The sequence below is a fragment of the Brachyistius frenatus genome, unplaced genomic scaffold (genome assembly GCF_029030835.1).
Source record: "Brachyistius frenatus isolate BFR_SWC_R1_liver_20210118 unplaced genomic scaffold, ASM2903083v1 Contig_143, whole genome shotgun sequence".
Taxonomy (NCBI): Eukaryota; Metazoa; Chordata; class Actinopteri; family Embiotocidae; genus Brachyistius; species Brachyistius frenatus.
This window is the reverse complement of record NW_027210742.1, coordinates 700,623-724,811: the sequence shown is the minus strand read 5'-3', so window position 1 is coordinate 724,811 and position 24,189 is coordinate 700,623. Positions and strand designations below refer to the sequence as shown.

The following is a 24,189-nucleotide window of genomic DNA, read 5'->3' as shown; positions in this document are numbered from 1 at the left end:
AACAAAGAAAATGATTGACAGTGGCAGGGGTGAGCCTCCCCCTCTCTCCTCACGATCAGACTGCAGCAGACTGCAGTGTTGTGATTACCTTTTGAAACAGAATGTATGAAACTACTGTACAATTTTATACCAAGAGAAAATGATGCAGTGCGTGTGTGCCGTCGGATGGGAATCAAACTGCAACTTTCGGAAAGCTACTACGTACTGCCGACTTTGCAAAAAGACATAAAAGAAAATGTTCCTCGTGTTTATACTTTTGTTGCAAAGGTCTTTTTTTTTCCAAACTACTTGCAGTTCCACCTCAAAAACTCTACAGTTTATATAATTCTTCAGATGCGAGCTGCTCCGCCGTTTCCTGTCACAATATTTAGTCTGTCTGATTTGAATATGTTTCCAGTGAGAACACAGGACATGCTGCTCATAACTATAATGTAGTGCGCTTCGGGACACGGAGGATCAGTCGGGGATGTTTAGGAACGGCGGTCCTTTGAGTTGAACGCTGATGTGTGCGTGCTGATGGGAATGTTATCAGCTTTACAAGCGTTTGAGTTGCTAATTTGCAGTCGACGTTGACATGTTTAACCAGTTGAGCCAAGATGCTGCTGATGGCGCAAAAGTCAAAGGATCAACAGAGTTATTAGGATTCACCTTCTGGCTAACATGCATGTTTACATAACATTTAATGGCACACCATCAAACAGCTAAGATATTACAGCTCGGACCAGCATGGTAGACCAGATCACACTGCCATCCCCGAAAACCGGGGTGTTTAAAGGCCAAATAAACCTTTAAAACTACCGCACGTAACGTCCTCACATCTTTTATGTCCTGTGACTTTTAAAGTTTTCAAGAATTGCTCCAAAAATACCAAGAAATCACGTGAGGAGTTTTTTTTTATCGACCGTGCCGCCGTTTCGGGACGAAAAGCTCCACTTTTCAGGGCGTTCAGGTGTGATTTCACTCTCGTTTCTGCCCCGTGCGGCATAATCATTACTCAATCCCACCCTGTGAAGTAACGAGATGAGGTTCAAACACTGAATTGTGTTCCACTGAAAAGCAAGCAGGAAGTACGTGGAGTAGACATGTCACGGCAACTGTTGGCGCTGCACGGGTTTCTCCCCGTGTGTCCGTCAGCTGTGGATGAATTCACATTCTGTTCTCGGGGAGTTTCCTCCCCTCTCCTCCGGGTCATGGCACTGCAGTTTGTAAAATATCTCATGTGTGTGAAAAGGCAACAAAGTGGACCAGAGGTAAAAAAAACAAAGAAAATGTAAAAAAAAGAAAAAAGGGACTCCAGCGTGCGATGAGAACAGTTTGGGGACATTTCCTGCATCATGGTTTGTTCTTGGTCGTTCCTTTCGAGCGCACTCGCGTCTAAAATTAAATAGAGCATTTAATATCTGCTGGGCGGGGCATCGAAACTTCTGAATAACCATTGTCTACATTTCCCATGTTATCCTCTGGGAGATGAGATGTATTTATAGATAGACATATTTAGCTGAAAGCTTGTATGGTGCCTTTTTTTTTCCCACCATTCCCAGGATTGTTTTTCTGGGAGACTGCTTCTTAAATCCTTTTATTTATTTTTTTATTTGGCCACACATGAAGCTGAATCAGATTTGAATCAGATGTTTGACCACCTGAAGAGACAATTTTGACCTCAGCTTTTAGTTGTCACATTCGTCACAATGTTCAAAGTCCCCATTTATGGCTTGAGTTTGTACTTTTATGCTTCTTTTTACCCAAAGTTTGACATAGTCCAAATAATTTTTTTTTTTTTTAAAAGGGCAACAATAAAAATTTCAGTCCACATGAGTAATGGATACTCCCTGAGGAACAGGCACACACAACTTGTTTTTTTTTTTACCTGGAAGTGCAGCATAGCTCATTTCCAGTTTTGACCCTTCCAGAAAATGGTGAGTAAAAATCTGATAAATGACACCTGACATGAACGCAGCCCGCAAGTCCTCAAAGGAAATAAGACAAATTTAGACTTTGGTGCATCATTCAGGAAAACTAAGTACCTTCAAGTCTGACATCTATGGCTCTAATATCTTGCATGTTACTCTAACCTGATTTTTTTTTTTTTTTTTTTTTTTTTTGGCACAAATTTGAACACACACTGTACAAAGATAAAATAAAAAAAAAAAAAAAAAAAAAAAAATTCTGTGCAGTGCACGAAGAGGTGAAAGAAAAAAAAATCACAGAGCACTTATCTGAAGCCTCGACCTAGATAGCATAAAAAATTCAAAGTTATAGAAAACACAAAGTTTACATACAGCGATAATACTACCACATAAAAATAACGTATATGACAACCACAGCAAAAACAATAATATCAATACAAAAGCAAAAAAATATGAGTATGACGATGGACGGAACCTTATAATTTTCTGTAATCAACTTGGGGTTCAGTGTCGTGCCCAAGGAAACCTCAGCAAGTAGACATTAAACCTCCAACCTGCTCGACCAGCTGATCCACAGCCACCCCAGAATTTGGACATTATGCTCTTTTTAAAGGGTCAGTTTTTCAGGGGACTTCTGGAGTGCATGAAATGATTTCCAGTGGACCTTTAGAGACAGTAAGTCCACTGTCTCTCGCTGTGTCCTCTGTGTTTGGAAAAAGCTGCAGCCGCTGCACTGTGCCCCACTTACGACAGCCTCATTCCCTTCCTTCTCCATTAGAGATAAGAGGAAGAAGGAAAGAAAAAAAAAAAAAAAAACTCAGCGGCTATACACACTGATGGCTTCAATCGCATCACTTACAGCAGCTTCCTCACTGGAGTCGCCATGGTTACAACATCTTATGTGTAGCTGTTATGTAATTGGTTGTAACGAGTGCTTTATTTACCTACTGCACCTCCGCTGCTCGAGTCCAACAGTGGCCCTCACAATGAAACCGCAGGCCTACACAGCCGGCACCTGGCTGACCACTGTATACACACAGTCGGTAATGTAATTGCAGGGGCTTTTTGGCATCGGCATGCGCTGACATTTTCACGAGTATGAAGTTTTATAAGGACCTCCGGTCCCTGATTGGTCAATCCTTCAGAGTGGCTGAGCGAACCTTAACATAAACAGGGTTTCCAGAATGTAATCGCAATAAACGCTAAAAACGTTTGAGAGATAGGCGGGCGGAGCCAAGCTGACATATTTATGCAGCATCTTGATTTATCTTTTGCAGATACCGGTATGAACGTTTGACTTGAACACGTCTGGATTCCTTCATTTTGATGCAGGAATGAATTTTCTGCAGTGGTATCTTAGTCATGAAAATTTAAAAGCCTCTCCAAATGTATGGCGAACACAGCCTATACATCATTTATAAACCACACGTGTACGACCGGTTTAGATCGCTGCCGTCTGGGAGGTGTTTTCTGATGCTTCATCTCTTACGCATTAGGAAGTCCAAACATGTCACGGCTTTTAGCACTTTGACTTTTGTAACTACTTTTCTAGAAAGCCACCATTTGCTTGCTCATCGGTAGTATTTGTTTGACTGTACTTGTAATTTTGATGTTTGTCATGCCCTAGTTTTACATCTACTGTGTTTCTGGAGACATTTTGATAATTATTTAATCATTCAAGTACTTTATCAAGCAAAAAATGAAATGTTTTTAGCCTTCTCAATTTTTATGTCACTTAGAATTCAATATTTTCCTGTTTTGGACAAAATACAAAGTTTGAAAGTGTCATCTAGGGATCTTATGAGGAACATTTTGTATTAGGTATTTATGTGGCGCATAGCCTAGAAGATGTATCAATGAATTAGAAACATAAGTTGCATATTTTCTGATAAAATACTCAAGATTCACTCTCTAGCTTTCCTCTCCGCAGCGAATGAAACTTGCTTCGGTGTCATCACGCTACCTGAGCCACAGATGAAGAAGGCTGTGGGTGATGCTCGTAATAAGACGGTAAATCTTTACCATAGAATATATGAATCTAATCTTAAATTTGCAGATGAATCACTACTGATAATAACTGGTAGTTGCAGGTGTAGTCGTCAACATCCATTCAGTCAAGTGCGCAAACAAGTTGTTTTGTGTTACGCATACATATCATGTGGCTTTAGGGATGTTTGGTGTAAGTGATGCACACATTATCAGTGTTGTTTACAGCTGAAGGCTGGTGGGAGCGACTGTTTACATTTCTACGCAGCCCACACTCATTAAAATAGATTTCTTTGTGTCCAGATGTATGCTCTCCGTTTGGCTCTGGGCACGGAGTAGACGGAGACTTTGTGATGCCGAAATAATCCATTTCCACTCGAACAGTCTCCAGTGCCATTTAGATCGTGCTGTGATTAAAGTATTGAGCAGACCCCCTCCGAAACGAGCATGTGGAACTGACGGAGGCTCTCGGGAGGAGGGCTGTGTGGAGGATCTATAAAGAGGAGCCAACGGACACCAGAACAATCTGCAGTAAATTCATGCAGCTCTCTGAGCTGCTCGTCACCCATTGCCCTCCTCCCGCTCGCCTCTCCCTGATTCTCCCCCCTTCAGAGGCACCGCGGGGCCCGAGGAAGCTGCAGGCCGAGTGCTGCTGAAAGCCAAACAGTGTGAGAGAGTATTGAATTATTTTCCCTCCTCTGCTTTGAGCAGTAGGCGAGGGAATCAATTTAGTTTTGGTCAACAGAAGCAGGTCCAGTCGTAGGAGGTGCAGCCGGATTATCAGGCCGTCGCCGTGCGCGTTTTGCTCCCGTTTTTATCGGCCTGTCTTCCTCACCCCTGACGCATTTCGGTTTACCCGTGATTTAAGGTGAACGCAGAGACTTCCAACAGCAGCCGAGGTGAACGCGTGCGAGCAGGTGGCGGCGCCTGTGAAAAGGGTAACTGGGTGACTCAAGTTACTTCACGCATCCTTCTGTCAACACTATGCTGGCAGGTCTGCCATCACGTTGGCATGCTCTCAGCTCTGCTGCTGCATTGGTAGGCAATCAGGACATCTGAATGTGCTCCAGAAATATTCACAGGCTCTTGAATCCAAGTCTCTGTGTGTATAACACTTCCTTTTTCTGTCCTGTTTGTCCATGAAATCAATATTTTTGTCCTGAGCTTGGCAAAAAGCCCGTCATAAAGGCGAAAACACATTTTGGATGTAGCGTGTCATTACCGCTGAAGTGTGATGTTTTACTAGCACGTACTCACGTCATGTCTGGAGCGCTTTCTTTTGAACTGTGAAGTATTTCCACCTTTGGTTCATTTATTGCTCATTAGGATTATGTTTTAACATCCTTGCAGATGTAGTTGCAGCGGGTCTAATTGTATGCTGTATATAATAAACACGGACTTCACTTTATTACAAGGCACCAGCATCCCTGCAACTGAGGGCAAAATAAAGCATTCAAATTGGGTCCCTCTGGCATAAAACGGTCCATTTGCTTGTGTAATACCATTCACAAAAGTCACATGGTGTCGGAACAAGAGCCAGCATAGTTTCAACAGGACACCTCGTAAGCTGCTCGGCAGCCCGGTCACTCATGCCTTCGATGAACTTTGCTCCTAATTTGCTGAGTCATGCATTTAAATAAATACAACTTTAGTTCCAAAATATACAAATATTAGTGAAGTTGTTCAAATTAAAATAGTGAAGTATTCAGCGAACATCGCTGACAGGAAACTGTAAGTAAAATACATTCTTCCATGAGAGAAAGTTCAAATGAAAAGAGGAAGCTGTTTGTGAAATGAAACAACTGCTAAGTTCTGTTAAACATAAAACATTTCCTCTTACAGGGCTGCAAGCAGATTCTACATTTGTACAAAATAAGATGTACCCTTCAAAATAAAAGTCTCTCTTAAATTCCATGAAGAATTCTTTTTACAGGAATTTATTGTGCATGTTGGCACAGCAACATCCACCTTACGATGACACCGCAGTTTATTACAGGCGATAAAATAGCCAACTCGGTACCAGAATGTGATGTCGGTTCTATGAGGAGACGCGTCACCAAGCTGCTGTTGTTGCTTTTAGACACATAACAATGTGTTATCCTGTCAGGAAAATGAAGGATTTAAATGGTTCCGTATCGCCGCCGCGCAATGTGTTATATTCTTTATTATTCAGCCCGACTGAAATATACACACCACGCCGACGACATCGTGCACCGCTAGTCGAGTGTTGTCAGCTATTGTTGGGGGCTTTGTTGCGAGTACAAAGCACTTATGAGAACTGATTGCTATTCGCGACGCGCTCCAGTCTTGCCCTTTTCTCATATGTTAACACAGTTGGCTGAGCTCTTTATTCATTCCCCGTATCAGACCTGCCTTGTGACCGAGCAGCGAACGTTTTCAGGTGATGTTCCCAAGCTGAGCAAAACACAAAATGAGCCGACCCAAGTCACCGCTGCGCCGTTACAGCCGAGCTGAGTTGCACCGTTGCCTTTTAATGGCCTGTTTGCATTAAAATCTCGTTCGGATGTAATATTGATGGGGTCGACAGCCAGCACAGAAATGAGACAAACTTATCTTTTATTCATCAGGCTACCTGTGCTGTCTGGATGTTGACATTCAGTTGCACCTTGTGTGCACAAGATAGACGACGAGCTAAAGAGCCTTTCATCATGTGCAGGATTGTTGAGGTTTGCTGCGAGATTAGGCGTGGTTTTCAAAATATTTGTCTAGTTTAAACGGCCAGCGATCGTGACGGTGTCATCGACGGGGTTGCGTCACCGACACGGATGTAACGAGCGGTTGTTAAGCGGCGGCCCGTCCTGGTGAGGATTAAGGTGTACTTTCCCTCTCCGCCTTGTACGTCAGAAAGTGAAAACCCAGCTTGCGCTCGAATCGGAGAGCAGTCGTCCTGATGCGAAGACGCTGGCTGCTCATCCGGGGAACAAAAAAAAACAAAACCCTCTTGATATTCCACCATCTCTGCAAAGAGCCGCCGAGTTTAAAACCCGTCGCGTCCCGACCTCCCTGTGAAAAGGAGAAAAAAAAAAAAAAAAAAAAACGAGGCAGTTTTCCGGGAGCTCGTGTGAAACGGGGATGTTGATGATGAGAAACCTCTGACGCCAACAATAAGTACCTGTTTCCTGGTTGAATTTGCATATGCTGATTATTATCATCGTCGCTGATGAAAAGCTCTCCACCGCTACAACCGGCCCGACTCTTGGTGGGCTTGGCGCTGCGGCGTCATGCAGCCGCCCAGCCGCTAAATTAAATTGACTGCTTGATGTTAACCGTGCACTCAAATTGTGAGCGTTCACATGCTCGCTTCGAGTAATTTGCCGTGATGGATTGGGTGCTGTCTTGGGCTTTACTGTAATTGCGCGCACTTTACTTAGTGATCTACTTCAAATCCTCACGTAATGAGAGTGTCACTAATTTGGTGTTGTATTGGAATAATGTTATATAGCTTCCACAGCTACTTGTCAGTCAGGAGGGCTACATTACTATATTACAAGGTTGTTGTTGTTGTATTTTTTTTTTTAATTTTTTTTTTTAAACCTGTCAGCAAAGAGTCCCCTATTGACACACACAGCTTTAGCTTTTATTTAGAGTCATGTCTCTGGCCATCTCGCCAATTAAAGTCCAATATTCCCTCTGGTTTTAGCTTGTTTGATTTCTACCAACTCCTGAAACATCTCTCTGGCTGGCTGCTAAGTGCTCTACTACGTTCACCGGCAGGTTTCCAAAGTCTGAAGCGTGATTATCAGAGCTTTTTTTTGTTGAAAACAGCTGGAATTGACGCTGATGAGAGCGAATCAGAACAATAACGTTTTTGACTAAAGAAAAAAAAAAAAATTAATTACGATTGGCCGTGGTGCAAATATTATTTTTGGGCCCCTCCACAAATGAAAGGGAGCAACATCACAATCATGGTTAAACTAAACATTTCCCAGCATGTGTTCTTCCTTTGGAATAAAGCAACCACATTAACTTCCTAAGTTACTTACTTCCTAAGTAAAGGAAGAAATAACAGCCTATTTAAAACGTGTAGTTTTGAAACGTAAAGACAAATTAAAACTCAAAACCATAAGTGTCGTACACATGGCATGTATGGCCAAGACAGTCAGTCATGATTCTAGTTTTGCTGTTGAATGGTGATGAAGACTGTATGAAATGATCTGCGTCCAAATTGGCCGGCTCTGAAATTCTCAGCTTCGCCTATTGAATTGTCGCTAGTTACGCCGAAGACTGAGATAATCAATTTCAGTGTTTGTGAGGCAATTCATGGTGTTAAACTAAAGAATGTAACAGCATTTAATCATTTTAGTAATAACAAATCATTCATATAACTTTTTATTTTAAAGGAAAGTCCACCAGGTCAAGACTTCAGGCTTGAATGTGTTTTGCTCTTTAGTCTCAGACGAGTCTCAAATCTTCATTCTTTTAACCTGAACGGAGATCACGGCTTAAAAAAAATGGGGAGCAGCTTCAAGTCTGCAATTACAAGCCGAGTACCTGTCACTTTTCAAAATAAAAGCTGTAGAAGCTGTAACGATGATGGTAAACTTTGGTCTGTTTTGCGCTCGTCAGGCTTCCTTAAAAACATGTTCCTCCTGAAATCTTCAGCCCATCGTCCGAGCTCACCCTGGCGTTGATTTATGCTGGCTGACTGAATGTTTTGGTGCTTTCCCTCCAGCTGTAATGAGCGCCTGCTTAAAACCGCCCATCAGACGTATAAAGATTCTTCTTTTTAAGCTCCGTGTTGTTTGTTGACACAGAGAGGTGTATAGTTGGAAACAGATAAAAAAAAAAAAAAAAAAAAAACAGGGAGCGGCTTTATCTCTGTGACTCTCCTCTGTCATTACTGGAGCGCGGCCACCGGGCTGATTTGTTTTTGTTGTTATCGGTGGCTCGAGGTGGCCTCAGGGACGGCATGTACCGCCCCGCCTCATGCGTGGGTCTCCAGAACGTCATCGGGCTTTAATTTACATGTCGATGGGTGCGTCATCGGAGTGCAGGAGCTGAAGGATTTCCAGGCGGTTGGCAGGCTCCTGTGTGGTATTTGTTCACTTTAACAGCCCACCAGTCAGTTCAAATACTTGCACAACGCAGCCGTCTGTTATGCTGCTACAAGCACTGGAGTTTTCTTTTTGTTGAAGGCTGGGAACTCTCCACCCCTTCACCAGGAGCCCTGCTGGCTGGCTTGAGTGACAACGGGCAATATTGACTCCCCTTGACCTGTTGATCTCGATCGTTCGTGCGAGTTCAGCTGGAGTCAGAGCGGTACCGAGTGTGTTTGTATTCACTGGCGGGTCGAGTCGCCTTCATCGATGGGAGTTATTTACTTTCTTAAAGCCGCTGCGCTCTGAATTAGCTCCACTTGCATCTCTGAAAGGAGACTCTATAGCTGACGACAGACTGCAACTGTAAGAATCACCTGTAAAATACCTGTAGTTTGTTGGCGTTTACGAGAAGAGTTTATGTTAAAGCCGCCCTCTTGTGATATTCACAACGTCGTCATTTTAAATTATTCGGTGCGCCTGGTTTAACGAATTGTGACGTGTTTGCTGACGAAATGGTATAAATGTGCATTTATTGTGCTGGTGTTCTCGTCATCATCAATCTGCTGGCTTTCACGAAAGGAACAAGGTTTCGAACAAGTAGGCATTTTCTGTTTTACTGACATAAACAGGGACCATAATAACATGTTCTTTTCCTGAGTTTGGTTGTGTACGATTTTCACAAGCAAACACAGAGCCATGACTTCAACCCTCTGTTAAATGAGTCAGGTTTTATCACCCAATATTAGTGACTGGGTTTCACCCTTTACTGACAAGGCTCCACCTTTTCTTGCAGACCTCACACAGTAGTACCATATTATCCAAATGGAGTCCAGACTCGTTTGTGGCTCCTACAGTTTCTAAAAGTGGAAAAAGTTTAGCTTTCAAGCCCCCGTCCCGTCCACCCACCTCTCAGTTTGGGTTCGGGAGGCAGACGCCTTCCCTACTTTTAAGACTCAAACTTTCCTTTTTAAAAGATGAAGCTTATAATTAGAGCCGACATGGGGAACCCTGAATGATCCTTTCGCTGGGCTTTCTTCTACTCTCTATACATTTACATCACACAACTGCATGTTGTTTGAACAGTTCCTCACTGTAATTATAGGCCATGTTCTGTGGTGATTTTGCATCGATAAATTGATCGCTTCAATGGGTTGAAATGTGGTTGAATGGGAGTAAATCACCGCATCCAGGTTCCATAATCTGGTGTAAACCAGAAGAGTGGAAGGCTGTTACAGCGGCGGAGTAATGCTCCTAGTTTTAGAGTGAGATGAACTGTCTCCGGTATTTTTTTTATCGGTCTTCAAAAGCTCCTGATATTTGAATTGATGTTACTGAATACAACTGCTGGAAGATAAGTCAGGGACTTGCTGAGCTTCAGTGGTACTCTTCCCTCGGAGGACCACACTGACATCTTTGACGCCTGTACCTGTCTCTCACCACCAGACATAGCTGCGGTGGAGATGACCGATGCTTTCCGCCAGCCCTCGCTCTTCTACCACCTGGGAGTCCGAGAGAGCTTCAGCATGGCCAACAACATCATCCTGTACTGCGACACTAACTCCGACTCCCTGCAGTCGCTGCAGGTAAGCAGAAACCAGGACAGTTCGGCTCTCATCACTTTAACGCACAATCCAAACAACCGCGGCGGTTCATTGCGAGGTGGTGATTAAAGGCTATATTTAGGAGGAGGGTGACATCAATTACTTGATGCGCGGAAATGAATTTATGAAACGTGCTGTGGTAGGAAGTGGACTGAGGGTGAAAAGAGAGTTTAATCAGGAAACACAATTGTGTTTTCTGCCTCTTTTTTTTTTTTTGATTAGTTACCAAACACTTTTTAAAAGTGCTAATCTATCTGGATCATTCTGTGTTTATTTTTATTTTTAGTCCTCAAGAGGTGTTTATGCTCTCCTTCATTTTAATTTTTTTTTTATAAATGAATGAAAGTGTCTTTTTAAAGGATCGCTAATCGTTGAAAAATAGAGAATTTTTGGAAAATGTTTGCTGTTTTAACATGAATCTTAATATTTCAAGGAATATTTATTACAGTGACATTAGAAATACAGACAAGAACCATAGAAAGAAAGAAGGGAACAACAAGGTCCCTGGTCAGAATCAAACTAATAAAATGACCGCATTATTATATTAATAAAATAGCTAAATAAATTTAGAAGAGTGCATACCTTGGTGTCCCATGTCAGCGGTCTTTGCTCATTTTAATTGCAAATTTCTTTTATTATTCCACAATTTTCCAAGACCTAACAACATGTTTTAAACTGGAAAGAGATTCTAGACAACAATAAAGTTGAAATTGTACACCGTCAAATCACTAAAAGCAACATGCAATGACAAAAACTGTATATTTACTTAAAGTGTCAGTGACAGTGAGTGTGTTGAAGCAACTTTATAGCAGAAAAGCCATATTTCACGCAGTCTGAGGCTGACAAAAAAAAAAAAAAAACTCCCACTGTAGGCGACTTGTAGCAGAGGAACACATTTCTCCTGGCTGGTGCAGCGACAGGAGTCTGAACAAACTCTAGTCATCCTACAGCAACAAACAGTTGGAGGTGTAAGAACGAAACTCGGCTGTATTATGTGTGTTCTTCGTGTCGGGAAAATTGCTGAAGGTGGCATTTCATTCCTGCTCTAATGCAGTCTGAAAGCTAAAAGCAGTTTTCACTTCCTGTGGTCCGCCCGCGGTGCCCACCCGTCTGGCTGGGCGATGACTAGCTTCTCCTCACCCTGCCCTGAAAACACCACTCCTCTCTGGCAGTTTCCTCGGATTATCTATTCAGCTGCTAAATTGTTTGAAAAGGGTGCTGTTTTTAAAGTTTTCTTTGCGTAATGGAGCTTTTTTTTTTCTTTTTTTTTTTTTTTAAACATACACCAAGATCCTAAAAAGAGCATTCATGCACTCGGTGCACCCGTCATGCTTCTTTTCACTGCAGCATTTTTCCTGAAGAATAAAATAGTCCCAATGAACAAGACTTTCATTTATTTGGGATTATTTTATGGATACACAATTTAAAATGTCTTCTTCTGGATTAATTTTAAAACACAACCAGCATTAAGAAACACTCTTATCGGTTATAACACATCGTAGAGGTCATCTTACAGAACATACGAATATGATATTGATGTTCTGCAAGCACTCGCTACTGCCTTGTATTCTTCAGGGATAGATAGACATTAGTAGTACTCTGCGCTGTGTCGTGTTAGTGAGATGAAGTGATTTATTTCATCATTTTAATCGCTCAATTCTATCCTATTGATCATTTTATCCAGTGAGTGATAAGTGGCCTTCGTACTGAAAGTCTATTCTTTGCACGTGAAGTTACAGCTAGAAAATTCAGATTTTCCTTAAAGTTGTAAAACGTGTAAAGACATGCTAAAGCCCGCAAAGATTATTTAAATTGTTAGTTTAGATGTAAAAAAAAAAAAAAAGACAGAAGAAGGTGCTTTTAGTTGCAGAAAATCCAACACGGGGTGCTTTAAATAAACACATTCATAGGTGTAGCCCGCCTGCTCAGTTATAAAAAATAGCCGTCATAGAGATGGAAAAGACAACATGGAATTGGCACTAAAAGGAAACTTTGCACACCTAAAGACATTCGTTTCTGTAATTGGTTTTACATACAAATGTGACTTTAGTTTTTGTGTTAAGAATGAGGAAAGAGCTTCAAACCGTTAGTTTAAATTGTTAAACTTTTCACTTCCTCGTAACTGGCAAATCTCTGCAGAAAGTCGACGTGACACCAACAGCAACCCTCAGACTTTCTGTTGAAAGGGGATTGTCAGACACTTTCAAATGATCCATCAAGCACTTACTTTGAAGTGCATTTAGTTGTGTTGTTTGCACAGGCGGGGAAGCTCGACGCGCAATGACCCTGAAGGGCACTGAAAATTGAAAAATAAAGTCGAAAGCTATCTTTTGAATAAAATAGTAATCTACTGATTTAGAAAAGGCCAAACTCCGCTGCTAGCCTGAAGTGTGCAGGATGCACCGGGACCTGTGCAGAGTGTGTTTAATATTTAATATGTGGGACAAGTCAAGTGCTGAACATACACATTTAAAGGTACTTCTCATTGTAAATAAAGCCTTTAGATCAGCTCGTAGTCTTCTTCTCTAATTGCATGCAGACGTGCAGCGTCATCTCTTTATGTTGCCGTCTCAGGCCTGATGTTTGTAGGATTGTTTTTATTCAGCGTCCAACACAAAATTGCCCCCACGGAAGAAAATGTCCTTGTTGAGTCTCAAAATGTAATTTATTCTCTTCTCTTCTTTCAGGAGATAATTTGCCAGAAGAACACTGTAAGTACACTTAAGTATTTCTTCCTTTGCCTCCGCCTTTTCACACTCTTACTCACCCAGCGCTCACACATCACACATATTATGTGGTGCAAAGAATATGTTGTTGTTGTTTTTTTTTGTTTTTTTTTTGTTTTTTTTACAACGTGCAAACAGCACAGTATCTAACACCTTACGTTTCTCTGCTCGGTGTTGTAAAGGGTTTCATCTTGTTGCAGCCCACTTTTGTTTAGAGGCTGCGATACACGTCGGGTTCGATGCAAAACGAAGGCATGTTCACTTCCCACTTTCGAGATGAATTTCTCAGGCGACAGCTGTTCCACGAGCTGCACAAGAAGACACGAGCATTTTGAAAATTTGACTTGCAAAATCTGCAGCATTCAAATAAGGTGCAGCCTTGAAGCAAAGGAAATCCTGTTCTTAACTGACTCAGATACGACTAGTTCTTCATAAAAAAAAAAATCAATGCACTGATTTAGATTTACCCGCTAAAACACATTAGATATAAATATTTACATTTTTAGTAAAGCCACCTCTGTTTTAAGTTAGAAACGTATATTATCTTACTAATTTAAGGGAACCTGAGGATGGTTTTCTCTGTAAACTCATGAGCCTACAGTAAACTAAACTACATGCTCCATTAGCTAATTTTTTGGCATTCAAAAAGCCATTCGAAAATAAGCCCACGGTGACATCTTCAAATTCCTTTTTTTCTTTATCTGCAGTGGAAAACTGAATATAATTCCATTTATTTTGATATAAAACAGACAAAAGTCGCAAATTCTCTCATTAGAGAAGCTGAAAGTTCTAAACTTTCTGCATTTTATTTTTTTCTCCATAAGCGCCTCAAAATGTTTAATTGCTAATCGGACTTTCTGTGAGCGGACCAATCTGTCTCTCGACGTGTCATGAAGACAGAAGCAGGCTGAGGCTAATTGTCCAGGAGTCCTTGTTCAGGAGTCAGAGGAAAGGCTTAGCTCTCCTAAGTGGCTTTTCAGAGTGGGAGGAGTTGGCATGAAAACGTACCGTTCTCTGAAACGTACTCGTACCGTGTGAGGAGAGCTGATAATCACGCGCAGCATCAGAGCGTGAGCTCGCACATCTTCCTCATGGCCACTTGCTGTCTTTGTTCCCGCTTGTATTGAGGCACTTTAATGGCCTTTTGCACAGGTTCATGTGCTCTTAACTACCCCCGTGTGCTGGGAAAAGTGCATTTTAAGTGCAAATTCTGAGTTTTTGATCATAACTTTTTTTTCCCATCCCTTTGATGTTATTGCAGCTAGTTTTTTTTTTTTTTTTTTCCCTGCATGCACCTTGATTAACATCTTTCATCTATTGGTTATAATCAGTTTCATACACATTCGGCTCTAGAGATGATATTCATGCATGCATTCAGAAAAACTGTCACAAAGAAACTTTTGGCCAATAGTAACCTGCCTCCTGCAAGCACAGGTCGACACACAAGGCGTGACACTTTAGTCCCCCGTAGTCTGTGGAATTAAACCTATTAATTATGCTCAAACGTTAATATCCTTCATAATTAACCCCTAAAATTAGGACCCTCCTATTCCTGCAAGTCACCTATATTATATTCAGACACTCTTTATTTCAACATTGGAGGCAATTCAGGAAATTAAAAGACAAACAACACTTCATATCCATAATAGTTTTCAAAACACCACGTCACATTGAAGTAAACAACAACACGCATCTTATCTCCAGCAAATATTGTCACCAGTTATTACGACTTTTGACATTTTTTTCTAGTAAAATGTAATTAGCTCACATATGCTTGAATATTTTGTCCCCGGCTTACTTTTTAATGTTTCCAGCCAACTCATTATGAAACGTGATCTCGGAAAACAAGTCTTAATACATGTCCTTTCATGTTATCCTGCCAACATACTTGTAAGACATGCAAATGCAGCTTCTTTGAACTTGGATTGTAGATTGAAGCTGATAAATTGGACTTCTTCCATCATTTATGGAGCAACATTATCACTCCTTTAGAGTTTAGTTTTTAAGCCACCTGTTGAAAAAAACCCAATATTCACACTGTGTTGGTGTGTACTACGTCCTGAGGGAAAACACATGTTTTGTTTATTAATACCTTATACCGACATGCTTCCCTTTATCCACCAACTCCTCACTAATTGTCTGCAGTTTGGTACCGAGCAGGTAGTTCAGTGGAAAGTCTTTAGATGTTTTTTTTTTTTACTGCAAACAGCTGCCTGGTAATGAGAAAAACAACCAAATAAATGACGAACAATGAAGTTGCTGGCTGGACAGCAAAGCAGTGACATGAAACCCGCTGTAAAGAACTATAAACTTTAGATTGAGCTGCTAATTCTATATATTGTTAACAGTCAGGTGCTTTTAACTGCCACTTGCATTGATGCAAATCCACTTATATTTTTTTTTATCATTGCTTAAAAAAAACACTGCAGGTGATTACGTGATCATTTCCCCGTGTTTGAAAAGCATGTGTTGCTAATTATGTTTCACGCAGTGCATTTAACTCCCCGCCATGATAATTGAAATCCAGGTAATTGGCCTCTGTTTGTGTTTATCTAATTACGACTCCTTACCGTACCCGAGCTTTGAGGCCCAGGTTGGAAGAAGCTGGGTCATAACTGCCTCCTCAGTGGGAGCGGCCGTAATAAAAATGAAGCGTTAACATTAAGCCGTGTTCGTCTCCGGTGATACGATCCTGCTGCAACTGCAGATGGACGGATGGATCATCGGCGAGGCTGAACAAAAACAACAAAAAAAACAAAACAACAACAACCCGGATGACTCACTCGCTTGAATAACTGACTCATTCTCGGTGCCATTCGCCAAATTCCCCGCGAGCCAGACATGCATGTGTTTCAGCTCAGAAACTCGTTACCTGCGAACGACGAGCAGAGGTGAGCATCAGGTGACCTCTGAAATATGCATCGGCCTGAGCATGTGATCCCACACGCAACACGAGCTAAATATAGCCTGAGTGGGTTTTTTTTTTGCAACCTGTCTGGTTACAGCTCACAGAAACAGGTGTCACGGGTGGATTTCTCAAAGGCCTGCGTTGCTGCTGCAGGAGCTGATGATGTCATGAACCGCTGGCTGTTGCACAAGGAGGAAGTAGTTATCTGCGGATGGCTTTCATTGCTTCAACACTTCCTTTTTTTTTTTCTTCTTCTTCTTCTTCTGCAGCAGCAGCAGTGTGTTTTTCTGAAAAGCTGAAACCATGATAGAATATTAAAGCCAGTCAGGATGCAGCTGGGTAGCAGCCCAACCGCCTTCAGATGCTTTTTTGTTTTTGTTTTTTTGCGCACATCTGACATACTGGGAATAGCTCTCCTTCAAAAGACCTCGACTGCTTCTTGAGGATATCAGTAGTGGATTTCCTGCTTCTCTCTCTCTCTCTCTCTGCTGTCCGTAAACACCACACACACACACACACACGTGCTTCCTCTTTGTTTATTCAGCAGCGGCGGGGGCCACCGCAACAGGAGCGTCGAGGCCCGCTGCCGGAGAATAGTGTGAAGTTAAAACAAATACAGACGCAGGAGACGGAACAAATAGAGGCGAGACACACAGATGTCTTGAATTAGAGCGAGGTAAATAAGGAAGGATGCTTTTGGTGCAACAAGTGCAGCTTAAAACTGAAACAGACGTGAAAGTAAATGACTCCCGAAACGCCGGGCTGCCTGAACGCTGCTGGAAGTGTCGGTGGTTATGAGAAAGCAGCTCCTAATGGGCCTGTCGCCCCCCCGCCCCCCACCTCTCACCTCCCTCCTCTTTCCCCACTGATGCACATCTGTCCTCCCGGCTGCTGCATGTTCAGACTGGAAGATAACCACGTGAACAGAGTTGTGTCAGATCAGGTATGAAGCTCGGTGTTATCACCCGAAACCGTCTCAAACAGCTCAGACTTCCTCCCCTCAGGTTTTACTCTACGCCGTCTGCAAGAGCAGTTGTAAAGAGAGTTTGTTGTATAATTATTCAATGAGGGGGTGTGTGTTCTCTAGTGTAGATGCACACGTTGTACCGCCAGGTCACGATACATTACACTTTAATCTCAGTTATTAAAACATACGCCTCTAATATTTGCATTAAAACAGGCAGCGAGTCTATATTTCTTTGGTCGCATTAAAATGCATAAATGTTTAATGACAGAGATATCGACCTCACCAAGGATACGCATCATATAGAGCTGCCCTCGATTGCTTTTAAAATTACACTATATATATATTTAATGTGAATTTGTCTTGAGCTACTCCTAAATGCACCATGTCCAGATGTGTCGTACTGAATTGTTTTTCGTTCAAGACGACATTCGCAGATCTTTCAAAACGAGGCGAAAGGTATTTTCGGGGGGCTATTTTCCGAATGATACCACCCCGTTTCGCCTGTGACGTCGCTGATGCCTCTTTTCCTTCCTTCCGCTGACATTTAAATGTGCTCACGTCCCAAACTGCGTGTCTCGTGTTGCCAGACGTGCTCGGCGAACTACACCTTCATCCCGTACATGGTGACGCCCCACAACAAGGTGTACTGCTGCGAGAGCAGTCTGATGAAGGGTCTGACGGAGCTGATGCAGCCCAGCTTCGAGATGCTGCTGGGGCCCATCTGCATGCCGCTGCTGGACCGCTTCATCCAGCTGCTCAAAGTGTCGCAGGCCAACTCCCAGTAAGTAGACCGGGTCAGCAAACAAACGGCCGTTTTATTCGAATTAGCATTTTCATGCTGTTTATATTTGTCACTCTGAATGTATTTTGCTTATTTGTATATTTTTTCATCACCTATATTTGACATTTGAATTGTGTAAAGCTTAATTGCCCGCATCCTAGTGATACTGGTGAGCATTGTGAACCCCCCCCCAAAAAAAATGCACACATACTGCACTATGCTTTTGGATAATCTTCACCAAAAAAAAAAACTACTTCTAATAGGTTACTGTGTGTTCTGTATCTCTGGTATAGTATCTGCGTAATATTAACATTTAAAGTATATTAAAATCAATAAATAATCGACAAGTTGATTTGAGCCCAGTTCAATTTCCACTGTTGCTTACTGTCGCAAAATTTGCAAGTTAGCTTCATCTTTAGCTCAGGCCAGCTTTACTTTAGCTGCGCTGTTTAGTTTTATTCTGAAATTTTACCTTATGTTTTCACTAAAATAATATATTTCTATTGCAAATAATTCTTCTACAGTAAAACTAATGGCAAAAATTCCTCAAAATGCCTCAAATTTGAACTTTATACTTCCTGCATTTTTGTTAGCGCTGCACTGAAGGCCTAATGAAAATGTTAAAAAGGTTTTACACTCGGCCGCCTTCTGTAACTGTTAAAGGAAACGCAACAAGGCATTGTGTTTGAGAATAAGGAAGCAAAATAAAAATATGTTACAGGAAGTTATTCGTACAGGGCCGTGAAATACCCAAAAAGTCATTGTGGGAAAACAATGTTCGACTGTTCGTTTTATTGTATGAACGCAAACTGAGGTGACTTGACATAAATGAGGTACATCACAGATGAGGAAGTTCCTGCGTAGCGTGCAGGTGTACATGTTTGAGCAGCACTGGGACAGTTTTCAGTGAACAGGCTTTTAAACAGTTCTATTATCCCACTCGTCCTATTTATAATTTCTGTAATTATTTTCATGTGTGCATCCCTTTACCTTTGACTCGCGTGGTGATTTGAAATAAATAAATAAAAAATGTAAAAAGCACTAGCTCTGCCTCGGTTGCTGGGGTAATGTTTGAGGCTCTCCTGCCAACAGGCGATGCGGCAGCCAGTCAGCGCTCGGCTCCAGGAATAGTGACTCAGGTTTTACAGGCGGAGAAGAAAAACGGGCGCTTGCATGATTGCTTTGTCTTCTGGAGACCGAGATACATCAAGTTATATGGTACCTTAAGGAAAATACGTTCTGTTCGCTGTGTGAAGGCCAGGATTTATAATAGATTACCCAGGAAATGTGTTCTGTTAAAGTAGCAGGAGATCGCTGCTGTGAGGTGTTCATTTTGTAATAGTGTGTAATGATTTTGGGTGGATGATGGTCATTTGACACCCCCCCCCCCTTCACCACCCACTCACATATATTTGTTGAGGCTTTAACCTTGTTCAATACAAAAGAGAGGGAAGACTGGCAATACTGATATAAAACCCGGTACGTAAGTCAAATTAATTTTTGTCGGCCGACAAGAAACAGATCTTCTTTACAAAAATAGAGTTTGTACTGATTATCATCAGCATCAGCATCTTTTCCCCCCAAAAAAGTGTTGACTGAATATGAAAACAATAATAATAAATAAGAACAAAATCAATTGATTTAAATCACATACTGTCCGAAAATAGAATAAATTAACAAAATTATGAATCGAAACAGACATTCAGTGACAACTTTATGCTTTTCTAGGCAGACTAGCGTAAAAGGACCTACCTTTCGTCGTGAGGGTAATCGCTTTTAAAAATAGAATTGAAAATTAAGTTTGAGTCCCTATTTTACTGGAAGTGCGTAGCGATATTTAATTAAAAACATTTCCTTTGAAAACTCATTTAAGAAGGAAATGGCTCATGTCTCACTGGAGAATCATCTGAAATGATGTAAAACAATGGGAGAAGGCAGAAAATGAATCAGCTCCAGTCATGTTAGAATTAAACTTAAACTACTGAAAACATTTTATTTTGTCAGCTGTTAATTACATGCGTGTATAAATGCTGTTTACTTTCGATAAAGCTGCCGTTATAGGTAAATTGCTATAACGTATACTTTCAAGCTGCCTCTTCTATGCGTGTGTTTTCTTTTTTTTTGTCCTCCAGCCAGTATTTCCGCGAGACGATCCTGAACGAGATCCGTAAAGCTCGGGAGCTGTACACCGGCATGGAGCTGGCCGCCGAGCTGAGCCGCATCCAGCAGCGGCTGGACAACGTGGAGTGCCTTTCAGTCGACGTCGTCATCAACCTGCTGCTGACGTACCGGGACATCCAGGTACCGCTGCTGGGTGTCGGCGCTCTGAACGTCAACGTATCGCTGTCATTCGTCAAATTCATTGTACTTCCTGTGGATAGTTAAACCAGAAAGGTTGTAGTAAAGACAAGTGGTGTTCAAAACCCCTCAGTTTGAGGAAGTTTAATAAAGTAATTGAACTGTAACAAAATTTACATTCATTATTTGGTTAATAGCAATATCATATATGTCAAAAATGAATTGTGTGAGATTGAACATGAGGCCAAAAGAAAACAAGTAAAAATGGAAAAAAATAAGTGTCAGCAGTTAGATCAGCTGGTGCATTGATGGTTACCCATTTGGGTACTCAAGTATTTTTTTTACCCTTTTACTTTACTGCATTTTCCGTGATGACATTTGAACGTTTGGTAGAAAGTCGTACGAGTAGCATTTTGCCTGCATTGACCGAAATGAGCTGACAAGTGTGCGTGCGGGTTGTAACTCAAACCTCTGAAATGCAACACGTGACGTCTACATGAGGATAATTTAAAAAAAAACTATTTCTTGTTTATGACAGAAAACAAAGAGGAAGCTGCTGTACAAACCTACTGTACTGAGTCAGAGAGGGAGGTCGCTGCCTTGGCATCCATCCGTCGGCGTCGCTCCCCGCTTCGCGCCGCCGCAGACCGCCCGCGGAGAGCTGCAGGCGAAAAAGCTTTTGGTCCGCTCGTCTTAAATCTGCCGCTCTTTTCCGCTGTTCGGTCGTCGGCGCCGCGATGCCGCTCACCGTCCAGATGCTCCCGCTCACCGCGGGCGGCACGCAGCCTCATGAATCATTCAGCAGAACAACAAGCGATGAGGACGTCGTGAATTATTCAGCAGGCTTTTAGGTGCAGCGACAAGTATAAGAAACCAAAATATGGGATGAAGAGGCCTCTCAATTATTGAAGTGCTTTCGGTGTTGAGAGTGAATGAATGGAGGCAGATCAGAAACTGTCCCGCCGGCCTCCACACGGCAGCTCCGCACCGTGATGAGATGGAGGCTGCGTTTGGAGGCCGTCTCGTGCGGAGACGCGTGAAAAAGCGCAGCGGCAGCTTCATCAGCGTGTTCTTTACTCTGTCGTCCAGGATTACGAGTCCATCGTGAAGCTGGTGGAGACGCTGGAGAAGCTTCCGACCTTCGACCCCGTGGCTCATCCGCACGTGAAGTTCCACTACGCCTTTGCACTGAATCGGTAAGATGGAGAGCATCGGTGGTACACTGCTGGTACCTGTCCACGGTCTGCACGCTTTTCACCTACGCTTCTTCTTTTTTTTTTTCTTTTTTTTTTGTGCATCGGCTCAGCTCCCTCGGAGCCTCGATGGAGGTCACACCGAGCATTGTTCCAGGTTTTATCCACAACTTTAGCCCAATTGGAAAAAAAAAAAAATGAGTCAGTATCGGTCGTGGAAAAGAGGCTTCAGTGACACCAACTACCGCCCAAACCTGCATTTTGTGAGCTCATCCGCACAAACATGCATATATTCAGTTTGACTCAACTGACTTGTGATAAAAAAATATATATATATTTTGTGTCCCTTGATGCGACTTAGAGCCCAGATTACCTTGTACTTCTGCAGTACTTCTATGGTGTCTTTTTTATTTTATTTTTTTGTATATTTGTCAATATTGACATTTATTTATCCGTGCATTTATTACCGAAATGAATCATGTTTTATAATCTTTATTTGTTTCTGCTTTATGAACTCGTGTGTGTATTTGTTAACCAGGGCTGTGAGCTGCTGCATACAAATCAACCCTCGAAGGGTTAAATAACGTTTTAGGTTTTGTTTTTTTTACGTATGAACAGTAAACCAAGATAGCAAAATCTAAAATCTGTATACAAGAGTATTATTGAACCATAGCAATGATGCTTCCCGATGATTTTGTGTTACTAAATAATAACTTTCACTGAAACTGGCCTGACCAGGTGTTGAGCTCTGCTACACTACAGGACAGCAGACTACTGTTCAAGGGAAGGACAATAGTCGTTTCCATTTAAGTGCCTGCTTTAGAAAGGCGATTACACACGCCAGGGTCTCTTGATACAGAAGTAATGACTTTCATTATGCTCCGATTAGATATTGGTTTCAGTAGTTTACATGAGGAAGTTATCATTTACACAGTTTATCTTCTGTTAACAGAGCTGCAGTGAAGTCTTAAATCGTTCTCATATTGTCAGTATTAGCTCAGGTAGGAGCTTTAAGTGCAGCAACAAGAGGCAGAATTTCCTTTTATAAAAAAAAAAAAAAAAAAAAAAAAAAAAAACGCAGCGATATTGTTAGTAAGTGTGTTGCTACGATGCTGAAGCAGACGGATGTACGACACGGGAGGTTTTGGCTGCCTGTTTCTCACCAGCTGCTGTTCTTGTAAACTTCCTGCGGTTTTCACGGCGCGACCGCTTCAAACAGCAATAAAAGCGCACTATTCTTTAATTTGGCAGCAAATGGAAAATGTTTCTGCGGGGCGCCAGGACGCCCGGGTGCTCTCTGCTACTATCAGGACCATTCCCTCGATTGGGATATTGTGTTTGCGAGATCAAGCCGGCGTAATGACACGTTTTACGAGACAAATTCATGCAATATGTATTAATGGCAAAAAGGCGGTCCCTCGGCTTCAGAAGAGGACGACATGAGCGGAGTCGCAGCTATAGGAGGGCGAGTGTTTTCAGTTTATGGATTCAGCTAAGCAGGATGAGTCACTGTAACCACAAGAGCTGTTAGAGGAGATCTCTGTCATTGGGTGGTGGAGCCGCGTTGTCTGATTTGGTATCGTCGGGGAGAAAAAAAAAAACCTGTTGGAGTGCTTGAGACCAAAGTTAATTTGGTCGGTGATGGGAGAGTATTCAGATGTCTCACTTCAGTAAAGTAAATGCAAAGCGTTGCGTTCAAAATGTTATGGAATTAAAAGTACAAGTATTAACGTGAATATATACAAAAGAACCAAAAGTAAAAGTTCTTCTTTTGTAGAATAATGTTTATAATATGAAACTATTTAGTCAATTATACGGCAGAACTGTAAACATTGTCCTCACTGGAGCTTCTGTCCATCTTTAACCCTCCTGGAAAAAAAGTCAAGTAAAAATGAATGGCGTTAACTAATATATTTATAATTACTCTGATCATTTCTTTAACCCGTGAAGAGACAGATTCAAAGCTTGAATACAAAATGACTGCTATTATAACTGCCGTTAAAAAAATCCACAGCTGTCAAAGGTTAGTTGCCGTCTGTATTGGCTGAACGTCAGAAAATCGGTTTCGAGTGTGAGACTGAATGAATTCCAAACTTGAAGTGGAGTTGTATAAATCATTACCTTGAATTATGACTCAGCAGCATGCTGAGATTACAGATATTTTAATGTTAATAAATGCCTAATCATCGATATGAAGATGGCGCTCTGCCTCTAAATGAATCTGAAGTGGCTTCGGGGGAGGGGGGGGAGGGGGGAGGAGGGGGGCGTCGCGTCGCAAAGGTCTCGCATCCGAGAACCGTGACGGGAGAAAGAACCTCTTCTATCCAAATACCCATCAGCACTCTGGAGAGAAGAAGGAGGGAAATGCAATGAGGAGGGAGCGGGTCTCGTCTTCCCGAGTGCTCGTCCCTCTGGACAGTCTCCATGGTAATAGTTGTCAGCTCATATGTTTTATTTAACCTTCATGCCCTGGAGAGGAGCCACGTTACATTGATCAGGATTTTTTTTCTTTTCACACATTGTGTCCGTGTGACGTGCAACTTTGCACGACAGCGCCTCTCATCTCTTTCTGAGGTCTTTCTTCAGTACAATCTGTAACTGGAAGAACCGAGTGTGACTCGAATGTCTTACCTTGAAATAAAAACTCACCCAACAGAGAACATGTTCTGACAACAAAAAAAATGAAGACATTTACATAATAATGAGCAAAGTGATTTTCCTGAAGCTCTCACTGACCTGAGTTTGTTGACATTAATACTCAG

The 24,189-nt window shown here is 42.0% G+C and overlaps 1 protein-coding gene across 1 annotated transcript in view; it reads left to right on the top strand.

Moving 5' to 3' along the window:
• map3k5 (mitogen-activated protein kinase kinase kinase 5) overlaps positions 1 to 24,189 on the top strand; it is a 60,469-nt gene that overhangs the window by 7,557 nt on the left and 28,723 nt on the right. The window contains exons 2-6 of the mRNA XM_069715442.1: positions 10,397 to 10,536; positions 13,242 to 13,265; positions 17,743 to 17,936; positions 20,069 to 20,237; positions 21,324 to 21,430. Of these exons, the coding sequence (XP_069571543.1) occupies positions 10,397 to 10,536; positions 13,242 to 13,265; positions 17,743 to 17,936; positions 20,069 to 20,237; positions 21,324 to 21,430 (634 nt within the window). The remainder of the gene's footprint in view (positions 1 to 10,396; positions 10,537 to 13,241; positions 13,266 to 17,742; positions 17,937 to 20,068; positions 20,238 to 21,323; positions 21,431 to 24,189) is intronic.